This window comes from Balaenoptera ricei, chromosome 5 (genome assembly GCF_028023285.1).
Source record: "Balaenoptera ricei isolate mBalRic1 chromosome 5, mBalRic1.hap2, whole genome shotgun sequence".
In the NCBI taxonomy this organism is placed as follows: domain Eukaryota; kingdom Metazoa; phylum Chordata; class Mammalia; order Artiodactyla; family Balaenopteridae; genus Balaenoptera; species Balaenoptera ricei.
In genome coordinates, this window is record NC_082643.1 from 48700314 (window position 1) to 48722014 (window position 21701).

A 21701-nucleotide genomic window follows, 5' to 3' on the forward strand; every position below is an offset into this window, starting at 1 on the left:
AGGGAGAAATAAAGCTTTAGCTAATAGAGTTTTAGAGTTGGACTATTGCAAAAACCTTCTAAATGGACCACCTACTTCCACTCTCACCCCCCTCTGTCACTGGCCCACGTGGCAGCAAAAGTGACCCTTTCGCAAGTAAGCCCCACCACAGCACTGCTCTGATCAAAACTGCCCAGAAGCTCCCATCTGCATCAGGGTAAAACCAGGGTCCAGGCTACCTGCTGGACCTCACCTCAACTCCTTTCCCACTCATTCCTTGCCTCCAGCCAAACTCACTTTCTTGGACATGCCAAGCACACTTCTGCTTCACTGGTTTTTTTATTTGCTGATCCCTCTTCCTGGTATGTTTCTCCCCCAAGATATCCCTGGCTCGCTCCCTCACTTCCTTCAGGTTTTGCTCAAATTCCTCCTCATGAGAAGACTTCCCCCATCATCTGGTGTAAAAGAGCGCCTCCCCGCCTCAGTTACTCCCCAGCTGCCTTGTTTTCCAGGTAGCACCCATCACCACCTGACACGTGTGTTTGTTGTGTGTGTCCCCACGCTAGAACGGAAACTCCCTGAGAGCAGGGACTCTGCATGCTGTGTCGGCTTCTGTATCTCCAATACCTGGCACATAGTAGGTGTGCAATCACGTTCGTTAAACAAATGAATGGGTAAAAGAAATGAGAAGGAAATGCCCCCCTCATTAAATTAGTTTTGAATGATTAATTTTTGTTAGTCTTCGGTTACTAGCCCGATACTCACAAATTCTGCATTTTCTTCATATACACAATAACCATTCCTTGAAACGCATTCAGGACAGCATTTTCCATCTAAGTGAATTAATTCTTCACCCTGTAGAAGTAAGGGTTGCACAGGCACATATCAAATTAACATCTCCAGGTAGCAGCGCTCAATTGCGAAGCGGCTGAATTTCCCTGACTGGAATGAAAAACCTGAACCCACCCCTCTCCTTTGGCCCACGACTTATTCCACCTCCCCTGTGCTATCTTCCTATGAAAAGCCTGGTCAATACAGCTCACCCCTTCCTCCAAGTGCTTTTGCTTTCCAGTTCTGGTGATACTTGTGCATGATTTCCTACCCATGACCGGGAATTCACATGAAGAAGAATGGCCAAGAGTAATGTTATAGTCTTGGAAAGTATGAGTTTCAGGAAAGGATCAGGCTACCTTAAATATACAAGGCTTGAACTTGTGAGTTGGTTTCATTAACAGTGCTCAAATCAAACCAACATTTTCCCCTGAATACAAAATCAGACACATCCCTATGTGCACAGACGAAGTCTCGGGCATAAATTAAACAGCAGAAAACTAATTTCTATTCAATATTCTGAAACTGTTATCCAGTTCACATAATCACTATTTAAAAAATTATAAGGGGAAGGAAAGACATGCCACACTAGGAAGGTAGATGTTAAACTTTCAAAGTTATCATTTTAACTTCCCAACATCAATCATTTCAAATTTTTTATTTTTATCACAAAATAATAAATGCTTACTATAAAAAAGTAAATAATTCTGAATTCTATAACTTAGAAAACATAATTTCACTGTAGTCCTACCTCTCAGGGAATCTGCTATTAAAAATACAACCTCTATTTACAATTTTTCATATGCATATACTAACATCTAATATCTATAGGCTAAAGAGTATTCTTTAAAGCACTTTCCACTTCCTAAAGATATATCTACTTTCTAAAAGATGGTGATGTTTCTTTACATGAAGACATTATTTAATTTGTGATTTATATTACAGTTGAAGTGCAAAAGCCATCATAGGTAAAAATGGAATAATGTAAAATTGCATAAACAGAATAATCACAATATTTTATGTTTAAAAATGCTGTGCACTAAAGAAAAATATAAAATAAAAGCATCAGTTGTCTTTGAATTGTAGCATCATGAATGGATTTTAAAGTCTCTTTTCTATTTCTCTTGAGTCTTCAATTTTCTAAAATGAATATGTATTATTTTAATGAAGGAAAAGATCACTTTTAAAAGAAACACAAAAATATATGAATGACTGTAACTTTTTATAGTATCTGAAAAGTTATTTCAAAAAGGAGGGAGTTAGATAGGCCACTGTCCCTCAAAATTTCATGCCAGTCAGAGGCCAACGGAGAGCATAGTGTGCTGTAAGGAGCAGACGTATTTACATATAAATTGTTTTGCAGAAACGTGACAAACCAGCTGGTAGTGAAGGCCTAACCCACAAACACAGTGAAATTTGCTTTCAAAGCATATAAAGGGGTTTATAAACATGTAATCTAAGTCACTTAAAACAATGTTTTGAAACAAGACAGAGTATGTGTACTTCTATTAAAGACAAAATGCATGAGAGATTCTTGAGTGCCTGCTACAATACCTACAGACAAAACTGAAAATGGAGGCTGCATCACCCGGATAAGGCAAAGAAGGTAGCTTTTCTGAGTCTTCAAATGCTGCTGTAAATAACAGCAAGCCCTGCTCCTGGGGAACAAGGATGCAGTTTTGGTGAGGTAGGAATTTCTAAATAGATTTGCTATTTATAGACATCTGGATGCCCCAAACTGCATCAGTTCACTGTGGCGGGGAGCTTGCTCTAATTAGCATCTGACTTTGGCTTTGAGAAAAATTGCTTTGTGAAACAAAGCTAACTTTTTTCTTTCTAAGAGGATTCTGCTGCTTAGGCTAGATGGAATTTGCTAACCCCTCTCCACTGAATCACACCAACATTCATCCATCAGACGAAAGACTGTTATTCCACTAACCTGCCCATTGGAAAAGAAAACACTCTTTTGAGGGAATTTCCCTCTGCTGGAGAAAGGAAAGGCACCTCACATTTACGGCATGCCTACCCTCTTCCGTGCACTTTGCTACAAGCTTTGATGCCCCCCATCACTTTATCCCTCATACATGAATGCGAGGTCCTTTTTTAAAAAAAAAAGTAAATTGACTTCTTCATCTGAATTCATGCTCAAAGATAATACTAAATATAGAAACACATGGAAATCGTCATATTGCACTATTCTACTGTTGATTTATGTTCCAAAGTCCAGGAATTTGGTTTTATATATCAAAGACAAGGGTCATGCCATGTTCTCCTTTTTTTAACAAAGAAAAACTGTTTGCTGATTTCAGTGTAATTCGGAACACTGCTGTTGATAGCAATGCAATAATTATTACAATGGTGCAGATGCACAATTTTGCCTCTTTTTCTAGAGGTTTACTTTTCTGCGCCTTTGTGGATGTAGACACACTCAGACTTATTCCACCTTTGGTATGCAAGATTAGAAATCACATGATCTTGATATATTTTAGAAAAGGCAGAAAGTAGGGTAGAATTGAATAAAAATACTAGTAGCATACTTTCACTGCTCCCCTTGGCAGGTTTAGCCATTTTCTCCAGGTGCTCCTAATGCATTTAATTCATATTAATTCATAATCATTTATGCCACTGCAGATTATAATTTCTGTTTAGCTATCTGACTTCCACCAAAGCCTGGGAACTCTTGAGATTAAAATGTGTCTTATTCATCTTTTTATCTCCAAGCTAAGCAGAAGTTAGGAAGTTAGTATCCCAGGCTTTCATAAGGTCATTAGCCAGAGCTATTTACAGAAGTATGGCACAGAAGGAAGGCTAAGGGATATTTGTGTAAGATTCAATTTTGCTTAAAATTTCACCTCTGGTAGTGTATCCAGTTTAGAACCCAGTGCCTTAAAACAAAATATGGGTACGTGCTAGTTGATTCAAGATCTGGAGAAATAGACTAAAGGCATTAGAAGTCCTCAATTCATAAAAGAGAAGATGGGTAGGCCTGGGAGGAGGATGAGTTGGGACGAGACGGTGCTACGGGGTGACTTGGGGAATACTGAGGCCCTTTCCACTTAAGCAGCTGCTCCCCATTTTCCTAAGATCAGAGGACAGGAACTGGCTTTTGCTACCAAAGGCAGGAGCCACGGAAGATTGGCAGGTACTTGGAAATGTATTACACTGGGGATAGCGGGTCAAATTATTTTCTGTGCCTGAGACTCTTTGTTTAGACCTGACTGAAAATAGGTGGCTAAAGGACCCACCCTACCAGGATCCCTCTCCCAGATTTTCCATAAACCCTGGGATATTAGACAAATTAAAACCTTGGAAATAACCCAGCATCCTCTGGGCAGACTGCCGAGGCCAGGAAGCTCAGCCTCAGCCTGGGAGCGAGGGAGACAGAAAAGGGCCCTGACTAGGGTTTTTCTCATCTTCATCCAACCATTCTGATTCCCCTGACATAAAGAAAGAAAAGCAATGAAAAGGCATGTGGAGGGAAATAAATCTGCAAAAAGCAAGACCCTCTTTACCTAAATGTGTCTCAGCTCTACCAAGACATAGAAGTAGAAGGCAACATGAAAAAGAACTCTGTCGCTGACAGCCCTGTTTGAATGGCTGTTCCTCTTCGGGCACCGTGTTAAGAGGAGCTGAGACGTGGGGGAAGAAGTAGAAAGAAAAATGCCTTCACAGACACCCAGCGCTTCAGATCTTCCAAGTTTCCCTCATTGACTCAAGTTCACAACCCCGCGGGAAACTGGTGGGGCAGATAGGAGTGGCGAGGGAGAAGGAGACAGCTTTAGAAGCAGTTTGTTGTGCAGCGGATCAAAATCGGGTGCAAAGGGGAAAAAAAGCCATATCCCCACGGTATACATCTATAGTCCAAACAGAGGCTACTTTGTTAGAAGATTCTAGAAATTCTGCAGACAGCAGAAGTCAATAGAGGTCAACAGAGTTAATTATTTATGAGGTCTCCCTCCCTGTCTCTTTAAAACAAAAACAAAGACAAAAACACATTTCAGGGACTTCCCTGGTGGCTCAGTGGTTAAGAATCTGCCTGCCAATGCAGGGGACACAGGTTCGAGCCCTGGTCCGGGAAGATCCCACATGCCGCGGAGCAACTAAGCCCGTGCGCCACAGCTACTGAGCCTGTGCTCTAGAGCCCACGAGCCACAACTACTGAGCCCATGTGCTACAACTACTGAAGCCTGTGCACCTAGAGCCCGTGCTCCCCAACAAGAGAAGCCACTGCAATGAGATGCCCGTGCTCCAGAACAAAGAGTAGCCCCCCGTCACCACAACTAGAGAAAGCCCGTGTGCAGCAACGAAGACCCAACGCAGCCAAAAAAAAAACAAAAAACAAAAAAAACAAAAAACAAACAAAAAAACACATTTCATTTTGTTTCCCGATTCACAGGAGCAGCCTCTAGGTGTTGGCTCTCCTCTCTGCTAAACGCTGCCAGCGGGGCCTGCAACAGAAGCCGGGCCACCGGAGCACCTGCGGACTCTGTTTCACGACCAGAGCAAGCTGGGCGGCCACCAGCGATGAGGCCCAGCTGCGCTGACTGATAGGCTAATGTCCCATGTCATCCCTTCCAGTCCATGGCTCTGGCTCAGGGCTTCCTATCTGACCAGATGCACTGAGAGCTAAAAGCTCCAGGAGGCTGCTCCAAATCAGTCTAAACAAAGAGTGGCATTTACTTTACACCACAGAATCCTCATGCTAAAAGCCTCCTTGAAATTGAGCGTTCAACCTGGTTGTCCCCTCTGCTGCCGAGAGGGAAGGGACAGGTGAGGGACCACCCATCCCGCCGGAGACAGCATTACAGTCCAAACGGAGATGCCTTCGTTCCTTACCCGGGCACACTCCACTTTGGCACACTCCCCAGTCCGGCAGGTCACTTGGCCCCGGTCACACGTGCAGAACTCACAGGCCGAGCCCTTCCATATTTCATCCTGGTACCGCACAAGCCCCCCATGCGAGCAGCTTCCAGCAGGAGACACACAGTCCTCGCAGCATTGCCCATGACGCTGAGCCCTTCTCTGACCCTGAGGAAACAGGGAGAATGGCGGGGAAAGGGCAGTGGTCAGGAGGGCGCGAAAACATCCTATCTGATGGGGCAGAAGGACATAAAACACCAACTCTGTGTGCTGTTTTCTTCCCCCACCTAACCCAGCTGAGGCACGTTCCCCTCCACCTCCACCTCCTCCCTGGGAAGCAGGTCCTTCCTGCTTCCGAGCGTCGTAAAAACCTTTGATTCCCTCAAAGGACACATTGGACTAAGAAATGCATTTCCTAAATGACCCCGAATAAAGGTTCGAAAATCAAGCTACACACTCTCAAATACCTTTTCGCATCTTAATGGAGGGCAGGCCTGTTTGTGGCACCTGACCTCACCCCGGTCACATATACACGTGGTGCAGACGTTTTCACTCCACTGCTCACCATGCTGAGTGAAGAAAAGAAACAAAAAAGTGGAAAATCAAATGTCACATATATCGAGTAGAAACACAAGGCACATGACACAATTTTTTATCATAGTTTTTAACTGAGCCATATCAAATGTACTCCTGAGAAATAATATCATTTAGGCAGCAAGAGGCTCCAAGAAAAAAAGTCAATAAATGTCCAAAGAGAACTTTGGATTGGTTTTCATCCAACTATATTCATTCCACAGATGCCTTGAGGGCCTGCTCTCTGCCAGGCACACAGAGGGCCTGGAACATCAAGATTAATAGGAAGACCCTGTTTGCTGGCTACTCGATGGTCATTCTTTAGCTCTTCTTTGCTGGGAGACCCAGTTCTCACTGCTACATACTCATGTTCCCAGCTTCCCTTTGCAGCCAGTGCACAGACTTTGTCCCAGTCCCAATCGAGGGGACCTCAGGGGAAGTGTGCTAGAGCAGTAGAGGTTGAGGAGAAGACTCTTCTCCCCCATAAAAGAAGAAAAGCCCACCCCTTTCTTCCACCAGACTTTAGTCATGATTGGTTGAGGACGAGCTGCCTGAAGCTGTGGAAGCCACACTGGGACATGAGGTGACAAGACAGAAAGCAAATGCCAACATGCTGAGGATGGCAGGGTGGAAAGATCAAAAGAGTGAAAATCCTTGACAACATCATTGAGACCTGGATTGATCAACCCTGCAACTGTCCCACCTCTGGGCTTCTTGTTATATGAGATAATAAATGTTTCATTTTAGCTACTTTTAGAGGAGCATTTCTGTTGCTTGCAGCCAAGGACACCATAACAGGTATAGAGGCTGTCTCTTCCAGAAGAAATTAATCTAGCACATATGTGGCTATTGTATTGGACAGCACAGATCTAGTATATACAAAAATCCTTTCCCCATTAGTTATTTTCATTTACCTTTCAAGGGACCCATCTAGAATTTGTGTCATCCATCCCCTAATACTCAGTTCCAGATTCTCTACTGAGAGTCAAAAATCCCAATTTCTATTTGGTTTTCCTTAGAATGACAGGCAAACAAGGGAAGCAGATGGCTTAATTTTTTATATATTCTTTACTTTCGAATAATGTAACCTTCTTTTGGCTCAGCTAAGCAGTCCCAAGTCAGAACATTCATTCATTCAATTTGTTGCACTTACTTTTATTTAGTACCTACTATGTGTTGGGTAGTTAGCTAGACTGCCCCAATGGTACTTTCAAGTTTTCAGGCTCCACCATCCCCAGTTTCTTGCCCTTTTCCCTCTCTCACCTTCCACTCCCATCCTCCCGACCCCACTGTAAGGCAAGGGGACACTGTCTCTTGATATCAGTGCATAAAATCCAACCAAAGCAGGCAGACATTCCCAGAGCCTCCAACATAAGTGTAAACTGACAGTAACCAATGATAGTCTTTTTTCCCGTCAAGATGTGTGAACATTAAGTTCACCAAGGTTCATGAGCCAGGTGCTGCCTGACAGCACATTCTTTTGTATTTCTAATCCCCTCCGATTTAATTTTTTCACAAAGGCTTCCCATGAAGAGAAGAAAAAAGCCGTTTATGAACTGAGTTACTAATCCTGGCAAAGAGTCAGATGTGGGTGGGGGAGGTATGGTGGTTAGAAGGGCAGAGGGCAGATGTGTAAGAATGGATGTCAAAGCACCTACATGGGGCACATCAAAGCTTACCTCGTAAACTCGGCCAGCTGCAGAGCAGGATCGCGAAGAGCACTGTGGGCAACATTTTCCAGGGACTCGGACTACGGTTTCATCCTTAACGCCCCAAAAACAGGCCATCAAAAGGCGGTGTTAATAAAATCCACAACAGTAGGAAAATTTCACTCACAGCCAACTCAGTCATGTGCCTCAAGCATCCAGAAACAGCAATTTCCTCTCATTTAATATTTATTAGTCACCTGGTGCTTTGATAAGAATTAGCACTTTTCAGGGCAGTGTGACTCTTAAGAAGTTTGCACATTCCTCAAGTCCCATCCACTTCTAAGAACAAACAAAAGCACAACTAATAACAATAATAATAGTACTTCGTGTTTGCCAGGTACTGTTTTAGGTGTTTTACATGACCCTGTAAAGTAGATGCTCTTATCCCGCCTTCACAAACAAGAAAAGTAAAGATCAGAGAGGTTGTGTGACTTGTCCGAGGTCACAGAGCTGACCTGGTAATAGTAAATGGTTGGCAGAGGGACTTCAGAGCACCAACCATTCAAAACTTAAGAACATTTACCCTCCTGCTGAGTCACTGCTAATCTCAAAGTGAAGGTATCCCTCCCTTGACAAACTACCTCACTATTCTTTTGCATCTTTATGGGAATCCACACATTTATATATATGCATTAGGAGGTCCTTAACATGAAAAAAAAAATCAGTCATGCCCCTAGATATCTAGGAATAAGCCAGTGAAGAGAAATGTGGATGACAAACACTAGATGCCCAAAGAACCCCCTACCACCTTATTCCTACAGTTTCAGCTCTACCACCTGCAGCCCCAGAATATTAGACCCTTTGTCACCGCTGCCCTAAGAATTTTCACAGCAACAATCTCCTCGTTAATGCCAAAGAATCAGCTTCTCACTTTGGCATCACCACAGCCTTTTGAATGGAAGGAAGGTAGGCAAATTAAAGCCAAGAGAAGGAGGATTAGAATAAACCAAGTTTCAATGACTTAGAAGTGGTAGATCTTATACGGAAGACACCTCCTGAACAGTTAGCTGCACTTTCTTTTACAAAAAGCAGAGAATGAGATTTTATTATCATGGTTGCTATGGAATTCACTCAGCAAGAAAAGAAGGCTGGTGTACTTTGGGACATGTGTGTAGAGGGGTGTCAAGTAACCTTAATTTTTCATGGAAAGTTCCAGTCATGCTTTAGTGGCTTTTTTAACCCAATTATATATGATCAGCTAGATTAATGCATTACTATCTAATAGGAATTTATTTCAAACACCTGAATCACTGGAATTCACATGACAACTGTTTTCTCTGCTTTAGGTTACCTTATTTCTTTATAATTCTGTAAAAATATTATGACCACTGATGTTCAATAGAGTATGTGAAAATTGGACATGCATTGAAATCATTGAGCATTTCTTGACCTCAGAACTCTTGAGTTTAATGAAATTTCAGTGAGGAAGTAAAAATAAAGGTATATCTGATGTCATACTCACTATTCAGTCAGTTTATGGAAGTAAACAATGAACTTTTACAATGTTAAGTAAACAGGGGACAAATGTCATGATCAGAAATCTTGAACAGAAATATAGAGGTAGTATGAATCTATCTTAACCAGCATGGACTAAACCCAAGGACAGTGGCAGAGTCAACTGGAGAGTGGGAGGTATGGGGGGCAGATAATTACCTGTGTAGAGGCTGGTACAGGAAAATCAAGTTTCCGATTCTTACTGGCAATACTTAATTATATATTTCATTGACAGAAACAAAACCTTTCTTCACAAATAGAGACCAAAAAGGGCAGGGAGGAAAAGCATTTAAAGAGAAAATATCCCATTACATGAGAGAACTTCTTGACTGAGAATTGAGATCCCACCTGGGCTGGTGTTTTATAAGCAGGACTGGAAAGGCAAGTAAGAAGAAGGTGAGCAGCAAAGTGGTTAGAGAAACGGGAAAGGCCTTTTAGCTGTACGTTTTTGTTGCTATCATACACTTGAATCCTATTATTCTGGTCTTCGTAGATTTGCCCTTCCAAACCTATAGACTACCCAGGGGCTAGTATGCTAGGGACTGATGACCAAATCCAGCCCCCACCAATTTCCATAAACTTTTATTGGAACGCAGCCACATCCATTCATGTACGTATTATCTATGGATGTTTTTGTGCTATAATGGCAGAGTTGAGAAGTTGTTCCAACTATATGGCACACAAAGCTGAAAATGTTCACTATCTGGCTCTTTAGAGAAAAAGTTTGCCAACCCCATGTCTAATATGGTACCCTCAGTAATCACAGGAGTACAATACCAAAATAATATATGATTAACGTCATTACAATTTTGGGTGGGACCACCATTAAGGATATACAGTTGACCCTTGAACAATGCAGAGGTTAGGGGAGCTGACCTCCACACAGTTGAAAATCCGAATATAATTTATAGTCAGCCCTAGGTATCCACGGTTCCTCCACATCTGTGGTTCCGCATCTGTGGATTCAACCAACCATGGATCGTATAGTATTGTACTATTTACTATTGAAAAAAATCCATATATAAGTGGACCCACATATTTCGAACCACATTGCTCAAGGGTCAACTGTATTTAATTATGGTTTTCCATATTCCTTAAATAAAAATACTTATGACAAAGTTTATAGTATGTTATGGCTCACAGCTCTTGACAAAATATCTTCTCCTATAACACCTCTGAAGATATAAAAATGAGATGAAAATTCTACCACCAAAAAGTAGAACAGCCAACCTCCTACCATTGCCGAGGAAGTCCCACTGACCATAAGACTTTCTGTGGCCTTTCTTTGCTTTATAAACCAAAACAGAAATAAGAACCATCATTTCTTCCCAACTCTCTGCCTTCCAATATCAAACACAACATGGGTTTGTCCCTCAATGTGCGGCCACTGCAGTTTGAAGCCATTAGAGCGCCATCCTAGCCTTTCAACTCCCTCGATGTCTTTCTATCTAATCAGAGCCCATAATGTAAAAAAAAAGGAAAACAAAACAAAAAGAGTGGGAAGTATGTGTGTTGGGGGAGGTGGAGGAAGTGATGAAAAGTGGGGAAGGAGACACTCAAATGTAAAGCACACAGTCACCGAGAAACATGGCGAGAACCCTTGCAAATCGGGGATTACAGTTTTACATTTCATGAATTCAAAATGTAAGAGGGTTGGGCAGTGGAGAGAGAAAAAGATCTGACCTCAGTACAACAGAGCTACACTAAATGAAAACCTGTCAGACCCTTGGTCGAGGAAACACGCACCTTTCTTAGCACCTGGCTATGGATCCAAGAAAGGGAATTAGCCAAGGGCAGGCTGCTTACCCTTGCAGCTTTCAAGCACTGGGTATGGACAGATTTCTCTTGATCAAGGCTGAGTAAACAGAAAGAAAAGAACTTGGGGGAAAATCCCTAAAGAGCAAGTGAAAGTAATAACATTCTGAAGATGCACAGAAAGAACAGATTTCTGGAAACTAAGTACTGCAGGATCTAAAATAAAAGATTTAAAAGCCGTTTGCAACTTCAGTAAGATAGAAGAAAATGCAGTCTTTATTAAATAGAAGGAAGAAGCAATAAAGAAAGAAAAAGCATTGGGGTTAAAAAAAAGATGAACCAGTGATAGGAGAAATAAGGAAGAATTAAAGAAAATTAAAGGAAAATCATCAAATTAAAGTCAGTACTGGAGGCAGTAAACACAAACTCAAGAAGCTCTCTCCATAACGCAGAGGAAAGACACACAAGTGAAAATGATGAGAGAGAAAGTGACCAATAATGAGGGGGAAGGCAGGGGAGCAATCTAAGAATCATAGGTGTTTCTGAAGAAATGAGAATAATTGGAACGGACATGACTAATCAAAGCCGTAACTAAAGAAAACATTTCACACCTGGAATATAGACTGAAAGGGCTTCACAGTATTCTAGGCAAACTATGTGAAAAGACACCTCACTTGGAAATATCCTGGGAAAATGTTTTAATTATAAAGATGAAGAAACATCCTGCAAGAATTCAACAGAGTAAACTAGCTGAATATAACAGAATAGAAAGCAGAAAAACCTCAGACCCCTCCATAGCACTAAACTCCAGAATTCAATGGAACAGAGTTTATAGGGTTGATATGAGAAAAGATTATAATCTCCTTAAATTTTAGACCCCTACAAATTATCTTTCATGAATGTAGGCAAATAGAAAATAATTCTCAAACACTTAGTGGCTCAGAAGACATACCACTTTTTATCTTTTTTAAAAAAAATCTGAAGATGAAGTTCAATTCACTTAGATTAATCAATATTGGGAATGGGAAAATTATAGTATTAAAAAAATTGATGGGAGAAAATATTTGTAAATGAAACAACAGACAAAGGATTAATCTCCAAAATATACAAATAGCTCATGGAGCTCAATATCAAAAAAAACAAACAATCCAGTTAAAAAATGGGCAGAAGGCCTAAATAGACATTTCACCAAGGAAGACATACAGATGGCCAAGAGGCACATGAAAAGATGCTCAACATCACTAATTATTAGAGAAATGCAAATCAAAACTACAATGAGGTATCACCTCACGCCGGTCAGAACGGCCATTATCAAAAAAGCTAGAAACAATAAATGCTGGAAAGGGTGTGGTGAAAAGGGAACCCTCCTACACTGTTGGTGGGAATGTAAATTGATACAACCACTATGGAAAACAGTATGGAGGTTCCTTAAAAAACTACAAATAGAACTACCATACGACCCAGCAATCCCACTACTGGGCATATACCCTGAGAAAACCATAATTCAAAAAGAGACATGCACCACAATGTTCACTGCAGCACTATTTACAATAGCCAGGACATGGAACCAACCTAACTGTCCATCAACAGATGAATGCATGAAGAAGATGTGGTACATATATACAATGGAATATTACTCAGCCATAAAAAGAAATGAAATTGAGTTATTTGTAGTGACGTGGATGGACCTAGAGTCTGTCATACAGAGTGAAGTAAGTCAGAAAGAGAAAAACAAATACCGTATGCTAACACATATATATGGAATCTAAAAAAAAAAAAAAAAAAAATGGTACTGGTGAACCTAGTTGCAGGGCAGGAATAAAGAGGTAGACATAGAGAATAGACTTGATGACATGGGGTGGGAGGGTGAAGTTGGGGCTGAGAGCAGCATCGACGTATATACACTACAGAATGTAAAATAGTTGGCTGGTGGGAAGCAGCAGCATAGCACAGGGAGATGGGCTCGGTGCTTTGCGATGACCTAGAGGGGTGGGATAGGGAGGATGGGAGGGAGGCTCAAGAGGGAGGGGTGGGGACATGTGTATGCATATGGCTGATTCGCTTTGTTGTGCAACAGAAACTAACAAGGTACTGTGAAGCAATTATACTCCAATAAAGATCTATTAAAAAAAAATTGGTGATAATAGTATAAGGAAGAACTCTCATCAGACTGAACATTTTAATGAGCCTACAAAAATGTGGATGGGCTAGGGCTCTGTTCACAAGGCATCTGGACAGAAGCTGAAGGCAAGTAATTTCAGTATGAATTTACATCACCCACTAAGGGAGCAACCCCTTATTTGAACACAGGAATTTCTCCTTTTGTCAGAGATGATCACTAACTCCTAACATCTGATTATAACTATGCAAACAAATATATCCACATTTGCCTACCAAAAAACTGGAATAAATTCCAAAAAAAATTCTACTGTGATCTTTTGGAATGGTGGAAATATGGAAGATTATTTTCTTCTCTGCTTTTCCACTTTTTGCAAACTTTCCTTAATGAATACAGATTCCTTTTACAATTTAAAAAACACTTTATATTAAAAATCAAATTTTTCTAAAGCTCAAGACCTGGAAATGCATTTCTTCTGATGAACTTGTGTTTTTTCTTAAATGAATGAATTTTTAAAAATGAATGAGTTAATACATATAAAAGGCTTGCAATCATGCTCAATGATGTTAGCAACTATTGTTTTGTGATTATTATTATACATAAATGATATGTAACTCATCATTTTGGGAGGCGATATAGTGTAATGGTTAAAAATATGTCAGGTGTGGTCTGTTGAGGTTGTGATGTATATAACTGCCTAGGTTAGAAGCAATGACAGTTCATAACTGTGGTACCTTGAGCAAATTAAACTCCGTATCTCAGTTTTATCTACTATAACATGGGATGATAATAATAGTTCCTACTTCAGAGGGTTGTTACGCAAATTAAAAGCTCTTAAAATTAATGATTAGCACATAATATATGCCCCCAGTGTGGGGATGGTGATGGGCAGATGGTGGCGGTGAGAATGTTTCCAACAAAGGCGCTAATTCTACAGCATCTCTTTATATTATCAGAACACCCAATGGTTAATAGTGATATTAAATCAAGAAAAATCGTTTAAATAGTCTGACAGTTGGGTAGTTTTTAATGTCAAGGCAAAACTACAGACTTGATGCAAGAGTGATTAAGATCAATCTATTTCCAAGACTTCAGAATGCTTGCATAGCAATTAGCTCTAAAGTATGGCAACAAATTTCATCTTTTTGAGTTAAACAATGCAAACTATAAGTGAGTACTGTTTGAAGCTAGAATTTATCTTTAATGTTTTTTTAGAATGGGAACCAGTACTTTCAATTATTCCAAGCTAACCCCTGATATGCAGTCAGGGTTAAGTTTTTAAAGACTTAAAACAGAAGGTTCACAATGGAGTGTTTCCTCTATCCGTTCTCCCACCTCCCTTACTGTAATGGTGGCAAACTGCTTAATTAACCTTCTTACACAAGGGGACTAAAGCCTGGAATGTGTAAATCAAAATGCCCCAACACTACAATATCTTCTGAATGTAAGATATTATGCAACTCTACCAAGAAGCTCATTTGTAATCTGAAAGCTAGGACAAGACTTTGTGATGAATTGAGAGGTGTGACACGTGTGCAGTAGTTTCTGTAGTGTGGGTAATACAATCTAGTCTTTCAATTGATACATTTTCCCTTTATTTGGCATTTAGCATTCTTGCCTAATTGCCTTTTGTCTGCCTTTAAAAATATTGCCCAATTGTCAGAGTGTGCCATGTTATTGATTTTGTTTTATTTGACACAAAGTACTGCTCTGTATCAACTGAATGTTGGCTTCCAGCTTTTTCTTAGATCAAAAAATGAGCTATTTTTCAACTGGAGGCAAACTCCTTCCATGGTTATCTGTCAACTGCTAAGAAACATCCATAGGAGCTACTGGAAGAAGAAAACACTATAAAATACCATGTACACCAAATTTATTTGCAATTGATTTTCTATTGTAAATCTGTGTGAAGAGCCTAATGTTTTGAAAATCAGATCAGCTTTAAATGAAGAACAAGGTCCCCCTATTTTAAACCTCCCTGGAGAAAATCCTTTGATAATTTGAATCACTATCTAATAAAAATTAAATAAGTACATCTGGATAATCAGGTTCAAAGACATGTATACATCTTTAAAAAGCGGACTATACCTATGCATTGAAAAACAATAACAATCCTGGTCATCTTACTGAATTTTCCAGATGTTTAGCTTCACATTTTTGGAACATCTGCAACTAGAGTTTGGCAGCTTCTTTATGTGTACCCTGAAGGCTCAGTTTCATTATGTAACAATTAGCCTAAATGGCTGGTAGTTAGACCTATCTGCAGCATCTAAGGGTAAAAGAAATCTCTCAGCGGTGGTCTCCAAAAGTCTAAGGAAAATAAAACAGCCTTTGCTTCTTAGTTCTCAGTACTTCCGAGGTCTGCCTGACAAAATCTCAGAAGAGACTCCCAAGTTCCTGAACAGTGAAGTTAACAGTCTGTGAGGGATCCATTCTGAGGCTGTCTTCCTTACCTGGTTACAAAACAGAGGATGACACTGAGCCGTGAAGCACTGGGCGACCCCGTTTCTACACACACACTTGGCGCACCGACTCAACGGCCAGTCCTCACCATCCTGAAACACACGGCCTTCGTAGGAACAGGGTTCTGGAAGGTCAGAGCAATAAGGATTACCGGGGGGACTGCACGTGCTGATCCCAGGGCTGCCTGCATGCGTGTGCGGCCAGTGCAGTCACACAGGGCCCTGTGCTCGGGGGCGCAGTGCGAACAACGGGGCCCCGTGCTTAGGGTATTGCTCTGCAGTCACTGTATGCAGCTCTTAACTTTCTCTCTGAGTTTCATAAGTGAAATCTGGTGCAGTGGGTAGCATGTGCGACAGGTAGCATGTGCTAGGGGTTTGGGGTCTCACTCATGCACGGCCCTACCTCCCCGCTGCCTCCTTGCCTTCTGGGTTCTCAGGAGCCTGACCCCAAATCCATGCCCAGTGAAAGCTGCCACCCTCCAACCATAGCAGGGACCTGGGTGTGGGTACCTGGGGAGTTCATGTACCCTAAGCACCAAGTAGAGGGGGGACCCAGGGTACCTGTTGTGGGGGGGGGGTCTTACCCACCCAGCAAATATCCCCATGCCTTAGGGAGTGTGACATGAATAATAAATTAAAAACAGGACAGGTTGCAAAAACCACGGAAGAAAATAAAAGCTTTTTCCCCCTGCTTTTTGAACAAGGGGTCCTGCATTTTTATTATGCACCCAGTAAATTACGGAGTTGGTGCTGGCTGATCTTCTAATCCCTCCAGGCAAAATGCTCCCAATAGATCTTTCTCATGGACAGCCAACAAGAAAGCACCCTAAAATGTAAGAAAGGAGCCCACAAACCCAGACAGCCCACTCTCTACCCCATCCCTAAACTCTGTTGTTGGAGTATTTTTACTTGTAGGGTTATTTGGCCCAAAGCAGCTGCCCGTCCTTTTCCGGTGGATGACATCTGAAATGCATGAGGAATGCATTCTACTTTCATCCTTCCCTAACCATACTTTTTAATCCCCAGAAGGGTTCTCCAGGGTAAACAGTTGCCAGGAATGGAATAACTGGGGATCAGAAAGAAACCAGAGGTCTTTTTAAAGAGAAAAGGCAAGGATAGAGTGTAGCTTCCAGGTGCTATTTAAAAAGAGTAATTTTAGCTATTATACACCAGGAGAGAATATAATACAGAAATGGCAATAATTCATATTTATCATGAAGCAAACACTACTTAATTATAAAAATGGAAAGGGACATATATCGCTAAAATGTAATAAAAGGGTATGTGGTCCAAGCATGGCTTCTGGAAGCACGCCCTTGGCTTGCTGAGCCATGCCTTTGTTTGCAGGCAGGCATAATCTCCACAGCAAAGAGGCCATAAAGACAAATGAAATACCTGCTTCCTACTTGGTGTGTTTTGGAGAAAGATGTTATGTCAACTGAAAGACCAGCCAGCAGAATTAGTGGTAGTGTTACTACATGGAGAAGTGATTTGTTCTTTCTTCTCTCCACCGAGAGGCAGGAGGAACTATTAATACCTTGGCCTTATGCAATCATAGCAAAGGGTCTTGTCCTTCCTGCCTTTCCTTCTTAGGAGCTATGAACACAGAGGGATTGCATCTGGCCAAGGCAAAATAATAAATCAGAGAGTCCCAGAATCTCAAGTTTGGAATGGAGCTCAGTCTCTGCAACATCGCTTCTGCCATGTGCAAGGCTACACCTCGGTTCCAATAAGGAATGGGGTTAGGGATCTTTGTACCACACTGAGCAAGAAAGAGAAGAGTTGGGATGTCACCAGGTAAACCTCAAAGGCAAAGAGGGTCTCTCTCTACAAGCTCATACTCACTCCCAGGGCCCACACAGACTGGGCAGCAGCTTCCTTCAGGGATGAATTCCAGCTCCTGGTGTCCACACAACAGTGGTGGGCATGGTCGGGAACTGCATCGGACTTCCCCATGACTGCAAGAGCACACACTGCATGGGGAGGAGGCCCACTCTGTCCCATGCTGTGCGTTAGGGAAAAAAAAAAAAAAGAAAAGAAAATTATTGTCAGAATATAGGCTTTCATTTGACCAAACAGAAACAAGCCTTCTTTTAAACAAATACAGGATGGAGCTCAGGAGAGATGGAAGAAGGCTCTAGGCTTGCAAGGCTGAGACCAGGGTTTGCAATATTCTAAGTCAGAGACCAATTTTAAAATTGAGTTGTATTTTTCCTTTTTTATCCCTAAAATTTTACATTTGAAAATTTCAGAAAAGCACAAAAATAAAATAAAAATGACCCCAATCCCATCATTTAAAAAATTCTATGAAGACCAAAGTAAAATATGCACACATACACGTTTAACTACTGAATTCTTTATAATAGTTATATTATTTTCAATATAGCTCTCACTCTGTATTATGCTTTTTTTTTTTTGGCCTTTACTTTTTACCCTGATGAGTTCCCATATTTGTGTTCTCTCTCTCTCTCTCCCTCCCCCCACCCCTCTTTCTCTCTCTCCCGTTCCAGTGATCTTATGGTCCCAGGGAACCTGTCATATCCAGCAGGAGGCACCTGGTCCAAATTGTAGAGCAAACTAATTCCTGGCGAGGGTGTCCTTCTACACACACAGAATGTCCCTAGCCCACTTTAGGCTGGGATACGACATTCCCAAAGCTGGCACTGTATCGATGATCTAACAGATCTATGTTTTGAGTTATATGATTTACTAAGCCCCAAAAGTATCTAAATGAGCCACTCTCAGATGTGATGCAGAGTGAGGGCAGGGGTAAACCCTGAATATCAAAAGCTACAAGTATGTTGATTGTTTGGGGAAGTAGCTGTCAAAATACGTTATGTTCTCAATGGCAGAGTGGAATGATGGTGGCCTTTTAAAAAATGTATGAAAAAAAATGAGCTTAATCCATAAAGTTTTCCTCTTATAACATTTTCTTAAATATCGTATTCCTTTGCCTCTATTAAATGTAGCATATGATGATATCTGATTCAGCACAAATCATATATAGATTTCTATTAAAAACATCACACACACCCAGTGCTCAGTCATCTAAATATAATCTGGGGATTTCAACTGTATCACTGAGAAGCATAGAAAATAAACATTCTCTTGCTTCTCCTCAAGCCAGCATCCAGAATAATTATTCACCTCTCTCAAACACAAAAGGACTCTGTCTTACTTAAACAAGTCACTGCCCCTTTATTCTGCAAATTGCTGCCAGGTTGCAAGCATGCCAAGTCTGATATTTTGGAATTACTAATAACCTGTGCTATTATTGTAACAATAATAGTAATAGGTAGTCACGGTCATCCAATTATTTGGGAACCAAGCCCTCACCTTACCATCATGAAAATTAATTTCTTTAGGTGGACTTGCTGGGAGTACAAGAGGGCAGAAATGCAAGGAATGCACTGAGTTGGATGAACCAAGGATTTCCTTGGATGCATGCATGTTCTCAGATCCAGGCTCAGCTCTCCCTGCCTTGGGGACTATGAGAGTGATGTAATCTTTCTAGATCTCAGCTTCCTGGTCTAGAAAACTTAAATGGTATGACGATATCTTGTGCACTTGGTTATTGTAAAGGTTAAACGAGGCAGTTGTTAAAGAGCCAGCAAGGGGAGTGGCAGGTAGGAGGTGCTCAATCCTCTCCCTTCTCTCCACTGCATGAGTCCATGGTCTTCCTACTCCTTTTCACACCTATGGGCTGACTGTGATCACGGCAACAGACTTGGATGCCAAGGCCAAGTCCTCTCCTATCAATTTTTACTTCTTCTGTAATTAAATATAAAATTTCAAATTTAGTGTAGCATATAAATGGGCAAGTCCACAACTTGCTAATAAACTATTGGCTAATAAAAGATAGCAGGCAATTGACCTTTATGCTTTGAAAGGCCTAAGCATAAAAGCAAAGGAAGAAATTGTAAGAGAAAAATTAATAGGTTCTGATAAGTTAAAATTTTCAAAGTCTGTCAAATATACATTATAAAAAAAATTTAAAAGGAAAATGACAAACTGATTTTTAAAAACAGCAAATTATATTAATTAGAATTATACTCCACTATATAAAATCATTTACAAGCAATAAGAAAAGACTGGAGGCAAGATCAAGATGGTAGAGTAGGAAGATTCTGAGCTCACCTCCTCCCATGGAGGCACCAAAATTACAACTACATATAGAACAACAACTCTCTCTAAGAACAACCTGCAGACTAGCAGAACAGCTCTTCTACAATTAAGGATATACAGAAAAAAACCTCATTGAGATGGGTAGGAGGTAACCCCATACCCCTGGCAGGAAATTCAAAAGCCGAATGAATATCACAAACTTGGAGGACCTCCCTAAGAAGTGAGGAGTTCCAGCCCCACACTGGGCACTACAGCCCTGAGACCTGCACCAGGAAGATAAGACCCCATAACTGGATTTGAAAACCTGTGGGACTTACATTGGGGAAAGCCAGAGAGCTATGGGAAACCAAGACTCCCCTCTTAAAGGGCTTATGCACAAACTCACTCTCTCTGAGTCCCAGCACAGAGGCAGTGGTTTGAAAAGAACCTGGCCCTCTAGCCGGCCTGCCAAGGTGGCCCCAGCACACCTTCCAGCCTGTGCCCACTCCACCTCTAGCCATGCCACCAAGGTAGCAACCCCAATCCAGCCCAGGAAAGCCTTGGTCAGTGTCCACTTCAGTTCCAGGCATCTTGCCAGGGAGGCCCCAGCCCTGCCTGACATGCCCTAAAACCCACCCCTGCCATCCTGCTCCAGTCCCAACTGCCAAGGTCACCTGGCACACAAAATCTACATAGGAACAATTCTACACAAGGCCACACCTTTAAGACCAGGAGAGATAACTGTTTCACCTAATTCACAGAAGCAAACCCAGAAAATCAAACAAATGAGAAAAGAGAAGAATTTGTTCCAAAAGAAAGAATGAGATAAAACCCCAGGAAAAACAACTCCAATGAAATAAAGATAAGTAATTTACCTAATAAAGAATTCAAAGCAATGGTTATAAAGATGCTTATAGAAATTAGGAGAAGAATGGTAGAACACAGTGAAAACTTCAACAAAGAGAAAATATAAAAAAAAAAAACAATCAGAACTGAAGAATACAATAATTAAAAGGAAAAATATGCTAGAGGGAATCAAGAGCAGATTAGATGTTACAAAAGAATATATAAGCAACATGGAAGACAGACTAATGGAAATCACTCAATCATTACAGCACAAAGAAAAAAAAAAGAATTTTTAAAAATGAGGATAGTTTAAGGAACCTCTGAGACAATATCAAGCATACTAACATTTGCATTATCAGGATCTCAGAAGGAGGAGAGAGAAAGAAAGGGGCAGAAAACTTATTTGAAGAAATAATGGCTGTAAACTTCCCTAACATGGGGAAGGAAATAGTCCCAAAGAAGATGAACCCAAAGAGATCCACACCAAGACACATCATGATTAATAAGGCAAGACAGAGAGAGAATTTCAAAGGCAGCAAGAGGAATACTATGCATAATATTCAAGGGAAATCCCATAAGGCTATCAACTGATTTTTCAGCAGAAACTTTGCAGGCCATAAGGGAGTAGAATGATATATTTAAAGTGCTGAAAGGAAAAAAAACTTATAACCAACAATACTCTGCCCAGCAAGGCTATCATTTGGAATTGAAGGCAAGATAAAGAGCTTCCCAGACAAGCAAAAACTAAGATTTCATCACCACTAAACCGACCTTACAAGAAGTGTTAAAGGGTCTTCTTTAAGCAGAGAAGAAAAGGTCATAACTAGAAATATGAAAATATATGAACAAAAAAAAAAACTCACTGGTAAAGGCAAATATATAGTAAAGGTAATGTATCAACTATTGAAAAAGCAAGTAAAATTTGAAAAGCAAAAATTGTAAAATCAACTAAAACTACAATTAGTAGTT

At 40.9% G+C, this 21701-nt stretch overlaps 1 protein-coding gene across 4 annotated transcripts in view; it reads right to left on the reverse strand.

The window, feature by feature from the left end:
• FRAS1 (Fraser extracellular matrix complex subunit 1) overlaps positions 1-21701 on the reverse strand; it is a 447355-nt gene that overhangs the window by 245655 nt on the left and 179999 nt on the right. For all 4 annotated transcript variants that reach the window (XM_059922796.1, XM_059922794.1, XM_059922793.1 and 1 more), the window contains exons 5-10: positions 17628-17787; positions 15774-15907; positions 7923-8006; positions 6138-6239; positions 5647-5838; positions 745-834 (exon numbers count right to left, since the gene is read on the reverse strand). In XM_059922796.1, coding sequence (XP_059778779.1) covers positions 745-834; positions 5647-5838; positions 6138-6239; positions 7923-8006; positions 15774-15907; positions 17628-17787 — 762 coding nt within the window. The remainder of the gene's footprint in view (positions 1-744; positions 835-5646; positions 5839-6137; positions 6240-7922; positions 8007-15773; positions 15908-17627; positions 17788-21701) is intronic.